At 30.9% G+C, this 14,324-nt stretch overlaps 1 protein-coding gene across 14 annotated transcripts in view; it reads right to left on the bottom strand.

Moving 5' to 3' along the window:
- Positions 1-14,324, bottom strand: part of LOC145669012 (period circadian protein-like) — a 147,636-nt gene that overhangs the window by 64,645 nt on the left and 68,667 nt on the right. For all 14 annotated transcript variants that reach the window (XR_014128128.1, XR_014128126.1, XR_014128127.1 and 11 more), the window contains exons 5-8: positions 12,332-12,438; positions 2,043-2,241; positions 1,062-1,298; positions 387-572 (exon numbers count right to left, since the gene is read on the bottom strand). Coding sequence is in view for 11 of the 14 variants with exons in the window: in XM_081737342.1 (XP_081593468.1) it covers positions 387-572; positions 1,062-1,298; positions 2,043-2,241; positions 12,332-12,438 (729 nt within the window). In the remaining 3 variants the exon portion in view is untranslated. The remainder of the gene's footprint in view (positions 1-386; positions 573-1,061; positions 1,299-2,042; positions 2,242-12,331; positions 12,439-14,324) is intronic.

Below are 14,324 nucleotides of genomic sequence, written 5' to 3'. Positions count from 1 at the left end.
AAAGCTTTGGCAAAATGATAAAAAGGCGAAAAATAGTAAGTAATAAAAAGCTTAGAAATAAATAGGAATATATTCTTATTTAAAAGTATCAAGGTATATTTTTCCCCTGTCACTAACTTGAGTCTATGAACATACTACTATCAAAAGTTTAAATCCATAGCAAAAAAGAAAATAACGGAAAATATTTTTTTTAAGTGAGATGATATTTTTATTTACAGATACTTTCAATCTTTCCCTGTTACTTACTGTTTCGATACTTTTTTTAAATTAAATTAACAGTTTGACGAAAAATGTAACATCTCAAGTAAAGGAATAAAAAATTTACAAGGTTCGCGTTGATATATTTTTTTAAACTTATAGTATAAATATTAACATTGTTTAATTACCTGTTTCGTAGACCTCTTTGAGGAAAGGCAAATCTTCTGGATGATAGAAATCAAACACAGATACTCCTATCATGTCTTGTGGTAAATACCCGAGATAAGAAACAACTTCAGAATCAATATGACTCAGATGTGACGATGCCAAATGACGTGTCATAAATTTCGGCGATACTCGAGTTTCTTCGGGATCTTAACAAATAAAAGAAGACACAGCAATTAATAATTGTTAGTTATTCTTTCTTTAAAGTTAGTTATCACCTTCATTTAAAAAGATATATTAACTAATAGTTTTGTAATCGTTTTACTATCGTTAGTACAAGAAATGCACACAGATAACTTAAAGAAAATAATGTAGAAACTATATAGAATATTTAAGAAATTAAATCGATTGAATACAATGGATTAAAATAGTTTAAATAAAGTTGAATACAACAGATTTAATCATTATCCATTTACACAATAGTTTACTAAGTAAAATAGGATAATTCTGGTTAATTATAAAAATTATCATGTAAAAATATAAATATACTAAAAGAATTGTATGTGCATTACAACACAAAACATCATACAATTTATTAATGTAGGTGATTCTGTTTTCTGTACGATGTGATAAAGTACTGATTTTGTCTATACTGATTGGTCATTTCTGAATCATTTATCAAAGAATCAAGAACTTACATTTGTACACTGAGCGGACCGCAAGAGCAGTGATGATAAGAAACATTCCTTGTGGACCATGGATACGCTTGTCCTCTTCGTCTTTCAATTTCTCCTCTGGTTCGCATTCCTTGAAAGTCACCGTTAAACGAAATGGGAGATACGTCACTTTCTTCTCTGTCACTCCATACCCATTCGACTTTAAGCCTTTGTACTTCCGCAAACAACAGAAGAAGGAATTATTTTTCGGTGACGCGCCTGTAACAAATAAAATACCTACTATAGTTCTTTTCGTAACAAATAAGGAAATATTTATTTATTTATTTATTTATATCAAAGATTAGTAAACACTAGTGATCGACAAAATGATTCATTTTGGTAAATCAATTCATTTTTTTAATTCACTAAAATGATTCGATCATTTCATTCCTTTATATGAATTGTTTAGACGTCAGCGCATTCTCTTCGCGCAAGTGTATTTGCAAGAAGCAACACTACCAATTCTTTCACTCTCACACAAACTGGCAGTTTGTTGTGTGATTCACAATTCATTTCGACCATAGCAAGCAATTCAGTGAAAGTACAAATGATTCATTTAAAAAATTAATTTATTTGCGGAAAGAATCATAATTCATTTGATTCTCGCCATGGTTTGTTCATAATGATCGAATCGTTCACGATCGACACAACACTAGGTAAACACACATTCCTTCTTTAAATAGCTAAATTGAGGTTAATTTATGATTATCATATTAGATACTGAAACAAAACAAATATGCAAAAGCAATATGTATAAATACTTTTGTAAGTCCCAATTATATGTACGAATTTGTTTAATAATCTAAATTTGTGCAAATTGCATCTATCTATCACTTTTAAAATTTCGTATGATTCTACATGATATAAACATACGGAAAACCTTTGGTAATTGTTCTGTACTACATATCATATAACAACAATAAGTATGCTTTCAGAATAAGAAAATTAATTATTGTTGTTCACCTTTTGCGGTTTTTCCTAAAGGCATGGTCACACCAGAGGTAATATGACTTGCAAAACCAATTCGATCCTTTGGGTGAACAAAATCTATGAAACTCCGCCCCAGCCACATGTCGTTTGGAAACCCAAGTACATCTGTTATGCCGGATGTTGTATACATCACTATTCCATCATGCATTGATACCACAGCACAAAAACCTTCCTGCAAGTAGTAACAACAAATATATTAACTATCATAAGTAGTTGCACCACATTTACTGTGTACTGAAAGTATGGTAATTATTGCTTTTGTGAAATTGTTGGACTGAAATCAATCATTCAGCAACAAAAGAGAGCCGCACGTCTTGAATAGAACACACAGCTAGAAGTCTCTATGTATTTCATAAATATATAGAAATATATTTTATACTTCTCTAAGGGAACAACAGGAACATTCAAATTCTAGTCAGATTCTTCTATTACAAACTAAGAGTAAAAGGTTAATCTCTACTTATTAGATGCAATTGAAGTCAGAAATATTTTCTTTTCACATTTAAAAAGAAAAACAAATCAAAATGTAACATCTTGCTTATATGTTGCTACAGATTACTAATTTTTTAGCAGGCATATCACTCGACATGCATGTCCATTCACACCTCGCGAAGAAAAACAAACAGAGGAAAGTATACATGTAAGAATTAATCAAGACAGTGAGTTAAATAAAAACGTATATAAATTTACAATCTAAAACATGGAGAATACACCTTTATTTCCGTTCTCTATATCACAATCACTTTTCAAAATTTAACATGAAACTTGACGAGCAACAACTAATCTACAGCATTTATAAATATTTCTGAAACAATCATCGTCAACATATTGTCATCAACTTTGCTGTCACACTCAGGCAAACACTGCATGATCATTTCCATCAGAAATAATTAAATAGATATCAACAAAATAAATCATGCATAAGCTGCATTTATGATATGAACCTTTCTCAGAAAAAAATCTTAAATACAATACGCTTTAAGATTTATCTGAAATTTGTAGAAGTAATTTTGTAAATTACGTCATAAAAATATAAGTAGTTAAACAGCTCCGGATAAGAAATTAAAAAAAAAAAGTTTATTTGGATGAAAAATATTTCTATAACAGCTACGGATAAAAGATTGAAAAAAAACGTTTATACGTACAGTCAGCGACAAAAATTCTTTCCGTTTGATGAAACTAGTTTCGTAAATAACTTCAGAATGGACGGACTTTTTGAGTACAGTTTTCAGTAAAGTAAAAAGAATATGATTTTCTGTATGTTCCAGCCATACCACTGTTATTCCCAAAATAAACTTTACCAAATGGAAAGAACTTTTGTCGTTGACTGTACAATAAGTATCTACACAACAGCTGCAGATAAAAGATCGAAAGAACGTTTATTTGTGTTATAAATATCTCCAACAATAGGTACGAATAAAAGACCGAAAGACCGTTTATTTGTATGATACATATCTCCGCAACAGCTATCTTAGAAATGTAAGTTAAATCTGATTTTAACTTTTGTTACTTTTATGTCAAAAAATGTTGAAAATATATTATCTATGTTCGAAGTTAGTAATAAAACTAAAAACGTTTAATGTATTACCAAAATCATGTTCTCACTTTATATATGCGAACATATATATATATATAGTTGTTTGTTTTTAATTCATCCATTTCTCTGAGTACCCATATGCAGGCATACCTCAAAATGTATTATTTCACTTAACTGCACTAAGTACTCCCGTTTCGAGAACTCAAGTCAATTTTACATATACAACAAAGATCCTTCACGCACAATTCCAATTTACTTCTGCTGTCAGTAATTTGGAGTTATTTCATCATGGAAACTTGCCTTTTAGTTTTATTGTCTACTGAAGTAACTGCAGAAAAACTGCAAAGGTTTAGATACTCACTCACATATGTAAGCAATGCTATATTTTCCCATCTGATTCCCAACAGCACGTAAACAAGAACTAAAATCTGTTACCAAGCGTGAAAAAATAATCTTGCGTTGGAACACATTAAAGCGTAACACCTGATTTTAAAATATCTTGGACGTTTTAAAGGAGCATGATGGACAAAACATAAATTGTGAACAGTGGCGTTTTCAAAATTTGGATATGAACAGGTGAAAGAACATAAATACCTGCACTGGCTCACTCTTTCGCTTCATCCTTTTTCAACTTACTGTCTCGTCCTCCTGCAAAATCCATCTCTCATAGATAAAAAGTCTGTCTCCCCAATCTAAAAAGGAGTAGCAGCTGCTCCCCTGGCAACACGCCCCCTGACTGTACGTTATTTGTTTACATATTCACATTCAGCAAGGTATGACTGCACGGTACCACAGAGATTCATTTCAGTCACAAATCCTTAAGGAAAAGAAATTGAAATACCAACTTTAACTCCTTTCCCATTACTATCATTACACTTTTTCATTTCTTTCAGTAACGGTCGAGATCCCAGTCTAAGCAAAAGTAGATAAATTGGTATTACTACCATCACAAAAAAAGAAAACACCTTGCGGTTAACGATAGCATTAGTTATTTTTTTTTAAATGTACCTTTTGTGGTATTTTGACTGCGAAGTTGAGTACAAAACCAAAATACAAATCTACTGAATTTAAATAAGGATAAAATTGCAATTAACTTCTGTGACTATTAAACAACATATAAAGGTAAATTATTTAATTTTTCCGAACATTTTTCTTTTCCGCTTTTACATGTCACTTCACAAACACAGAGCACGCTTTAAAAAATAAAACAAGCTGAATAATAGAAACTGGTGAAAAAGCTCTGGACTCAGCACTTAGTACATACTCAGTAGTAAAATTTGTATGCATTAAAAGAATTTTCCTTCTTGAAGTAGCCAATACTCAAATGGATAACAACAGCAGATTTGTGCTATATACTTTCTTTTTTATGTAATATTGGAAACTGATTCTAGATGTTATTAGGAGCAATTGAATAATGACTCCTCACGATTCCAGCCTCATTTTATAGGCATTTCTCTAAATATTTTAAAATATCAATTCTTGTATAACATTTTTGATTGAAACACTAAAAGCCCCAAATAATTACAAATAATATATACTTTATTATTTAAACAATGTAGTGTTTTGAGATACTTTAACTAAATTAATTCAAATTTCTACGTATGAGTCTTCCAGTTCCGAAACGGCTCTTTTAAATTTATATGAAATCCCAGAAAATCGAAAGAAACTGTAGGATTGACGCGTTTTGTAGAACTGGAAATATTTGAGGAAGTTCAAGTGTTTCACATGAACACGCTGAAGTATTCCTATTTTTATAAAACACGCAAATCCTATATTTTTTCTAAGTTTTCTGGGATTTCCTGTAAATGGACAAGAACCGTTTTGAAACTGGACGACTCAATTTACTTTCTAAAATATTTTTTAAAGAGAAACGTTCTAGAAATTCTATTATTGAATTTGTGCTGTTTTATCTATATATGTATATATAAAAAATAATACTATTCACTGTAGCTTTGAAACTTCCTGTATAAAATAGAAGACAAAATCTGACATAAGCATATATTATCTAATTAATAATAGCGTACATGAAATAAACGGAGATGGTGCAGAGGGGCTGAAAAGAGAGAGAAGCATTTTAAGAAAATGGAAAGAAGTGGAATGGATACGAAAGGAAGAAAGCGATAAACTTATGAACTGGAATAGTGGATTAAATATACATGATGTATGGAGAAAGATATTGGATAAAACAGAAAAGAAAGAAGAGGTAACACACATGTATTGAATATCAGATAGCCAATTAAAAGTTTAAAGTTCTCAAAGTGAAAGTTATATCATTAAATGTTGCAAATATGTAATCAATTAAAAATCGTTAAAAATGAAAGGGCGGATCTTATTGGTTCCTAGATGTGACCTCATCTCATTTTCTGAGATATATATAAGCCGTAGTCTTAGAAACTGTATTTCACAATGTGAAGGCAAAAATATTTTGCCGAAACTGTAACGCTATTATTTATTAGATAGTATATGCTTTGGTGAGATTTTGTCTTATTTTATTTTAAAAAAATAAATAAATATCACATGATATCTTCTGTTTTCACGGAATAGAACGTTAATTCAAAATTATAGTCATTAGCCTTAGCAGCTAGGATTCTCTTTCGGATGTGCCCCTTAATGAAGAAAGTACTTGTAGTAAGTCTTGTCTACTATACACTGATAGCCCACTATAAACTAGCCTGATATTCCAATATCAATTTCTCCACTGCTGACTGTGAAACAGTTCTTGGTCTCTACATGGATCGTAAAAGATAAGTACCGTTGTTCTTCAGTATCACTATCACGACCACTCAAATCGACAATTTGTGAGATAGGTAAATTACAGTACGTTACATTTCACTAAGGTTATCTGAAATACCATTTTAAATATATTTAAAAACGATAACTAAATTTCTTCGATGTGTCATATCACCGTTTTTACTTTACAAATAATGGACAAGATTCAACATGTGCCACTTTGAAGAGAAAAGAATCACTAAATACAAACACGTCTGGATTAATCGTGCATTAAGTTAAATGTCTAGTGTAAGTGACCAATAATGACTTATTAGAGGAAGCTCAGAAAAAATCTGTCGCCATAATCATAAACTTTCTCGTCCAAAGATATCCTATTTATTTAGTGCGTCCTCGTGCCTTAGTAGCTGCATGTGCCATTTTTTGTGGACGTGGTACTAAGTTTGATATCCGGTGAAAGTACTTGTCTCAGATATAAATTTAAGTAGTGGCTGTGATCCTACTTTAAAAACTCAGGTTCCATTGTACCGTAAAGGGACCTTAGATTTAAATGAATCCAACTAAATCTTATGAACATAGTCCACTTTTCTCTGCCGAGAATATTAGTCTGAAACCATTACTGTAGATGAGTCACTGGTTCTGTACGTAAAGAGTCACGAATATGTCCTGAAGTGTGGCAGTGTTGGAGCACTCTCACTTGCTAACAATATTTACAAGAAATTGCGAGCGCCATCTTAATGAACGTTAAAAAATCTCTTTAAATATAGCAGCTTTACGTGAATTCCGAAAATCATTTTTGATTTATGATTTTAGCTACAATCTATACGTTAAACATATGTGTTAATAGAAACAGTAGTAACTGTACTATATGGAAATAAAGTTGAACTTTTCGCTCCACTACATAAAGTGACATAGGCATACTGTTAGCGAAATGCATGAAGAAAATGTTCAAGAATAGCTAAGTTTCACAATTCAGCGCAACATCTTTGTCCTTTCACTTACTTACACAACAATTATAAGTTTGACAACTCTGCATTTCCGTAATTCGCTTTCTAAAAACACACACACCTGCTTAGTTTATTTTGATGTGAGAAACTCAAATAAAAGCAAATGAAGTATACCTAGGTACATGCCATGCTAACTTCACTAGTCACATTTCTTACTGAAAAGGATGATTAGATGATGCAAGTTACCTGGAATTCATGCACTTACCAGAAACTTCTAAAACTTCATCTAGTAAGTTACAGTTACTAATTGGTTAAGTATCCCTCCACCAACATATATAGCACACATACTTGTTAAAAACCATACAGCGATTCTCAAGACCATTAAACAAATACGTCACGAACGGAAGGTAGACATTATCCGAAAGGAAGATAATGGTGTTGAGAGCTTAAAATACTAGACGGCCATTAATCATACAACATACATCAAAACTCTGTCCTAACGGTGATACCATTTCAAATTCCGTTATCATTGGCGGGGTTTCCGAAACAGCATCAACAGAGAAATATCGAGTCAAGCTTGGATTATGCAAAAGAAAACTGGAGAACTAATATTAGAAACTGCGTGAGGACATAAGAATACCCAGGCTTTTCAATGTTATTACGTGTATGAGAAAATGATGCCTGAATGGGGAAACTAACATGATAAAAACAGTAAGGAATTTTTTACTGAATTGTAATTCGTTTACTAGTCGCTGCGGCCAGGGAGAATCTTTTTGATATTAAGTGGTCAAAAAAATCTCCCCAGTAGGTGTAGGTACTTGTTATTATGAGAGAAGTATTGAAGTATATACACTTTCGTCTTTGTGTATATGTATGTTCTACTATGCAGATTTCAACACAAACATCAACGAGTCTAACTTTGACCTCTAACTCAAGAGAAATATGTACTGCGCAATAAAGGTGGCGCGTGTCACATTGTTGCCATTTGCTGTCTTACCATTCACTACGGAGTTATTTTTTGAAACTCAACATATATTCATTGCCACTTGATGCGGCAGTTTATTTAGCTTATATACATTCAGGTTGGTATGATGATGTTCAAAAATACAGACACATTGTAGATGTAATTTCATATGTACGGCCGTTAGAAATGAAATTACTCACTTAAAAGAGTCGGATAATTATTTGATTTTGGGCGAAACTACCATGCTTTCTTACGTGTGGTTAAATCACTTCTTTAGAGAAATAACGCACGGAACACATTTTAAAAATGCTAAGTACTAGAAAGAGAGTTGACATGGTCTTTGCTTTTATTGTAAATTTAATACAATTCTTCTTGCATTACTGTATCTATTGTGTTAATACTTCTTTCTACATGTAACTATTTCTCATCATTAATATATCCTAAGTCATAAAACAGAACTCAAGAACACACGATCTTGTTGTAACAATTTTGTTTTTTAAGTATTGATATTGTTAAGTTAAAACACTTAAAACAGGACAACAACAAATATGATCGACACAGTATGTAGTGTAGATAGATTCTGTGACGACCATCTTCTAAGAAAGCCACGAAAGAGCACTATTAAAAAGGAACTAAAATTCAGAAGAAATTTTATCCTAAAAAGAGACAACTAGAAGAAATTTTACCCTAAAAAGAACAAGACAAATTTTTGTTCTTGATAGCTTATAAGTTCACAGTTAAAGAAGTGAAGATTATAAAACACGTCAATGGTCACGGAAACACACAAAAATTATCACTCACACTAAAATAGATGCACAGGTAGATAAATACGGAGAAAATGACAGAGAAGTTCTTGTAATTTTGTCTTCCTATAACTATAAATATAAAAATCATTCTTAAGAAAATCCAACATCTCTGACGTGTGCATTTTCCCTTTCTTAAAGCAATTCCTTTTGCCATGTTCAAATTAGATAACTAATGACAAATGTGAACTGCAAACTCCATGACAAGTCAAAATGATGGACCTGATTTCAAAAATTTATTCTGTGAAATCTAACAAACATATATTATTGTGAGAAAAGTAAACTGTCAAAGTGTTCTTTAAACATATCGTCTTCTATGTGAGTACCTCGCGTAACACGGCATACGTTAAGCCGGTAGTCTACCTCCTGCTAAACCTACCTTCAACGTCGACAGACAGCCATTCGATTTTCGTTTGCAAATATAGCTCAAATCTCAGAAATGTTTATACCATTTACGAATGATCTCCGTAGGTAGGTCTCTCCGATGTTTGGTACTAAAATGCCGTTGCGCACTACTTACAGACTTGTTTGCATGATAATCAAGCATACAAAAAGATCACCGTTCTCCAGTCAACGCCATTTTCCTTAACTGATCGCTGCTGACCCTTAGCGGTAGAAAGTGGAAACACTACGTGGAAACTAAATTTCGAAAGTTAATCTCTCGAAGCACATGTTTCACAATAACACACATTAATTAGATTTCACAGAATAATTTTCTGAAATCGGGTCCATCATTTTGACCTCCCTGTATTTCTCAGCATTAATATAATTAGGTATACCAATGTGGGATATATTGTTTAAAAAATATCTTGAGAATCGCTGATAAATCTGGAGTACATGATTATCAAGATAAAACTACTAATAAATTTTAAATTTGATATTGAATTATTTAGGTAGAAGAAATTCTACTAAAAATTTAAATCTTACCTTACCTTGATCTCTGTATGAATCTTACCTCTCTTACACACAATAAGCCCAACGCTCAGAAGGCTCACTAATACAATGAAGATATACTAATCCCAATGGGGGTGACTAAAGCTTTGAAATTATCTCGGAAAATTTAAGGAATTAAAATAAGTCAACATGAAAACAAATTTACTTGAAAGTAATTTTATTCTATGTGACAAATGACTTTTTTCGTAATTATTTAAACTAAGTAAATTTGTTTTAAAAGAACTTCTATTCTTATCTAAACTTCTATTCTTATCGAAAATGCCTATATTCTTAATAAACATTTAAAAAAAGCAAAGGAAAACAATGTGTTCACTATTTCGAAGAGTAGCAGCAGTTTTAGTCAAAAATTTCGAAAAATTTCAAATTTGGAAAAAAATATTAGGAAAAAACTTTATCCCATCAGCTATTTGAATAAACGGAAAATCTACAAACATATATTTTTCAACCATAGTCTGAATTATACATTTTCTGATATAAATACTGGAATAATATATACATATTTATTTTCAAAAGAAAATATACCACTTAGACTATTTATTTCTAAAAAAGACATAACGTAGCTCTGAGTTCGTAATTTTTTCATGCGAGTTAATAACTTTTAAAATATTGAAATTTTAACATAATTTATTACGTATTCTCGTTATTTTTTTCTTCTCTCCTTTTCTATATCTTTGAGACTGAATTCTAACTTTTGTCTTTTATCGAGTAACACTATCTGAAAATATATTATCACGATTATTCTTTTAGTGCACGGAAATTTCCCATTCAATATTGAATTTCTTCAGGGGAAAAAAACTTATACAATACTTCAAACCAGAATCATTATAAATGAAAATAACATGTGAAATTATATTTCAGAAAGAAATAATATATTATACATATCAATTTTAAAACATTCTAATGGAAAGTAAAGATTATCTGTTTAACAAAAACTAATTTTATGTTTAGTGTCCATTTGCATTAAATCCACCGTATCGTATAATAAAGAGAACGTTCTTTTCTATAATTTGATACATTGGTGATCATTTATCATTCCTGGTGACTTTTTCTCATATGTATAGTTCTGCTATTTATACTACATACTGTTACTGAGCAGTTCCAAAAGCTCTGCTCTGTTTCATTTTGAATTAATAAGTTTAAAATTTACACCTTATGACTGGTATACAAATTCAAGTCATCATTTGCAAAATATAAATTTCACATTTAAATGACATGATATTTCATATAATAAGATAAAGCACTGTTTTTAATTGCAACTCTTTATGTATTGTGATCTTTATATTTTATTATAATTAATTTATTAATTTTTGTATTACAACAGACACCTAATACCGTCTGTTTCAGTTTTGTAAAATTTCAAAATACATGTTAGTAGTGATTAGTTTATGGCGTACTGTATTAAATATATATATATATACACAAATCAAAAAACTATAGTACATTATGATTTTAACATATATTATATTGTACAAAAATAGAATACTTAACAGTATTCAATATTCACACTTCAACAATGAAAACAAATTTATAATAATTTTAAATTCGAATCATTCCCATAAGCGTAATGGAAAAGTGCAGATTCAATACGTTTTTTTTTCTTTCTTTTTTTTTAGGTAGTAGCAAAATTTAAAATTCACACTCAAATATTTGTTAAGATTGATTATTAATTACACATATTTTAACTGTTTATGTTTGTTTGTTTCGTGACGATTTATTTGTTTCAAATCCGGATAAATTCCTTTCGTGCTTCATAATTAATACTTAAAACATTTTTCATAGTCCATCTGCTGTCAAACGTCAAGAAATTTTAAGGATTGGGAAATATATCGTTTATGCCTGATTCTAATTCCTACAGAACTCTTACCCTGTTTACCTTTCGACTCTCCCCTGACATCTTGGTCCTTGAAAACAGAAAAACGATTAAAGCATCAAAGAATAACAAGGGACAATTTCATTAAGACAGAGTATCGCAAGAATATCTTGTATAATGGGGTGCTTGATAACCCATCATCAACTAACATCTTTTTTCATTCCTTATAATGTTTATGTTGTACCTTCAATTTTTAACCAGATATCAGTTGACAATAGATACCCCAACGCTTCACTGAGCAAGACACTACTCGGCCCCTCTAAGCTTGTCCCCTTTTATAACTTAATGTTTTAATTATAGGTTTTCCTAATTTTTAAACCACCGTGCCAAGACTTCAGGAGACAGCCGAAAACTAGATAGTACAAGGATTCTAGAATGAGAGATTTGCAAGTTAAAATCCCTGGACGTGCCTTCATTCCAGTTAAAGATGAAGAAACAATTTACGTTAAAATCATCTTACCTCACTCTGAACACACTCTTCACTCTTCAAGCAATGTAATATTTGTTCCTGGCTTTTCTGGTCGATTACCGCTACAGGTGACGGAAGTTCATTTTCTTCAATAATAGCTGTGGAAAGAATAAATCGTTTTAACCTTCCTCACTGTGTATTTCTTAGACACAGTGTACTAAAACTTTTCCTCGTGTGTTATTTATTAGACACAGTGTACTAAAACTTCTCATCGTGTGTTATTTATTAGATACATTGTACTAAAACTTTTCCTCGTGTGTTATTTATTAGACACAGTGTACTAAAACTTCTCCTCGTGTGTTATTTATTAGGTACAGTGTACTAAAACTTCTCCTCGTGTGTTATTTATTAGATACAGTGTACTAAAACTTCTCCTCGTGTGTTATTTATTAGATACAGTGTACTAAAACTTCTCCTCGTGTGTTATTTCTTAGACACAGTGTACTAAAACTTCTCCTCATGTGTTATTTATTAGATACAGTGTACTAAAACTTCTCCTCGTGTATTATTTATTAGACACAATGTACTAAAACTTTTTCTCGTGTGTTATTTATTAGATACAGTGTACTAAAACTTTTCCTCATGTGTTATTTATTAGACACAATGTACTAAAACTTCTCATCGTGTGTTATTTATTAGACATAGTGTAGATGAGACACTTAGACACAAGACTTAGAGACTCAGATACAAGTTACTGTAACTAAAATTAGTAAAATGAAGATATAATATTACACGGAGAAGAATATGGGTTCTAAAATGTACAAAGGCATTTGTCAATACACAGGAAATTACATAGGAATGGAGAAAAAAAGAAAGGAAAACATACGAACCATAATTAAAACCCATATCAGGTAATTTAAGGATTAGTAAAATGTATGAAAATGTTCTGGATTTACAACGCAAAATATTAATATTGAAAGAATTGATTTTGAAAGAAAGTAAAAACACCAGCACTAAATTTGGACAACGACAACTTAAACAAAAATTGACACAATATCATAAACAGAAACAACAGAAGTTTAGGGCAGAATATTAATCTTTAAACCGAAATTGATTACAGAAAAAGTCATACGTTGTCAAGATTGGTTCACTTGACCGGAAAAACAAGAATAAAATGCAAGAGGAAGTGTTTCTGTTTCAAAAATTATCCATTAAAATAATTCCATGTACTTATTTGCCTATCTTAAAAAAATTTAAAAAGCTGAACAGAAAAGAAAGCCGAAAAAACTCTGCAAAATTAAAAATGTCTGCGTGTCAATTACAGGCGAGACAGAAGCTGAAGCCAATATTGCTGGGAAGAAACTTCTAAAGATAAACCTTAACTAAAATTATATTCTAACAACAATCAACTTCAGCAGAAAGAACATATCCACACTATCTGACTGACTAAATATAGTAATATTTTACACGTCAAATAATAATAAATTATTACATTTTCCTAAAGCGGTATCGAGGTTTTGACATCATCCAGTAAATATCAGTAACCTTCTAAAGAGACCTGATTCATCACCAAAACCACGTTTAATGTAACTTGACATAATGGGCGTTAATACTGGTGCATTTACTTTATTTTCTCGATTTTATGTTTATTAAAAAGAATAAACTAAGAACTGAAACTGTACTTCACATTTTTTTGTTTTTGTTTTTGTTTTTGTTTAAAACCGCTTCATATTATCTATATAAGTATAATCCTTAATCCATTAGAATAACTCCATATTATAATGTAAATTCATTTTCTTCTAAAAGCATTTGAAGTTAACTGAGAATTTTGTTGACAAAATCAATGATTTGGAAAGCCTTGCACAAAATTATACAAATAAATACATCAAAATGCTAACGGATGCTATATTATTGTGTGTACATCATCCGGGTTTGATCACTACGGTGCGGTGACAATAGTCAATTTTGAGTTATTTCCAAATGTGTAAAAATAGACCAAACATCCATTGCAGTTGTTTCAAAAAACAGGGGAATTTGCACAATT

This window comes from Thermobia domestica, chromosome 13 (genome assembly GCF_964235325.1).
Source record: "Thermobia domestica chromosome 13, izTheDome1.hap1.1, whole genome shotgun sequence".
In the NCBI taxonomy this organism is placed as follows: domain Eukaryota; kingdom Metazoa; phylum Arthropoda; class Insecta; order Zygentoma; family Lepismatidae; genus Thermobia; species Thermobia domestica.
This window is presented reverse-complemented; position numbering and strand designations above follow the sequence as displayed.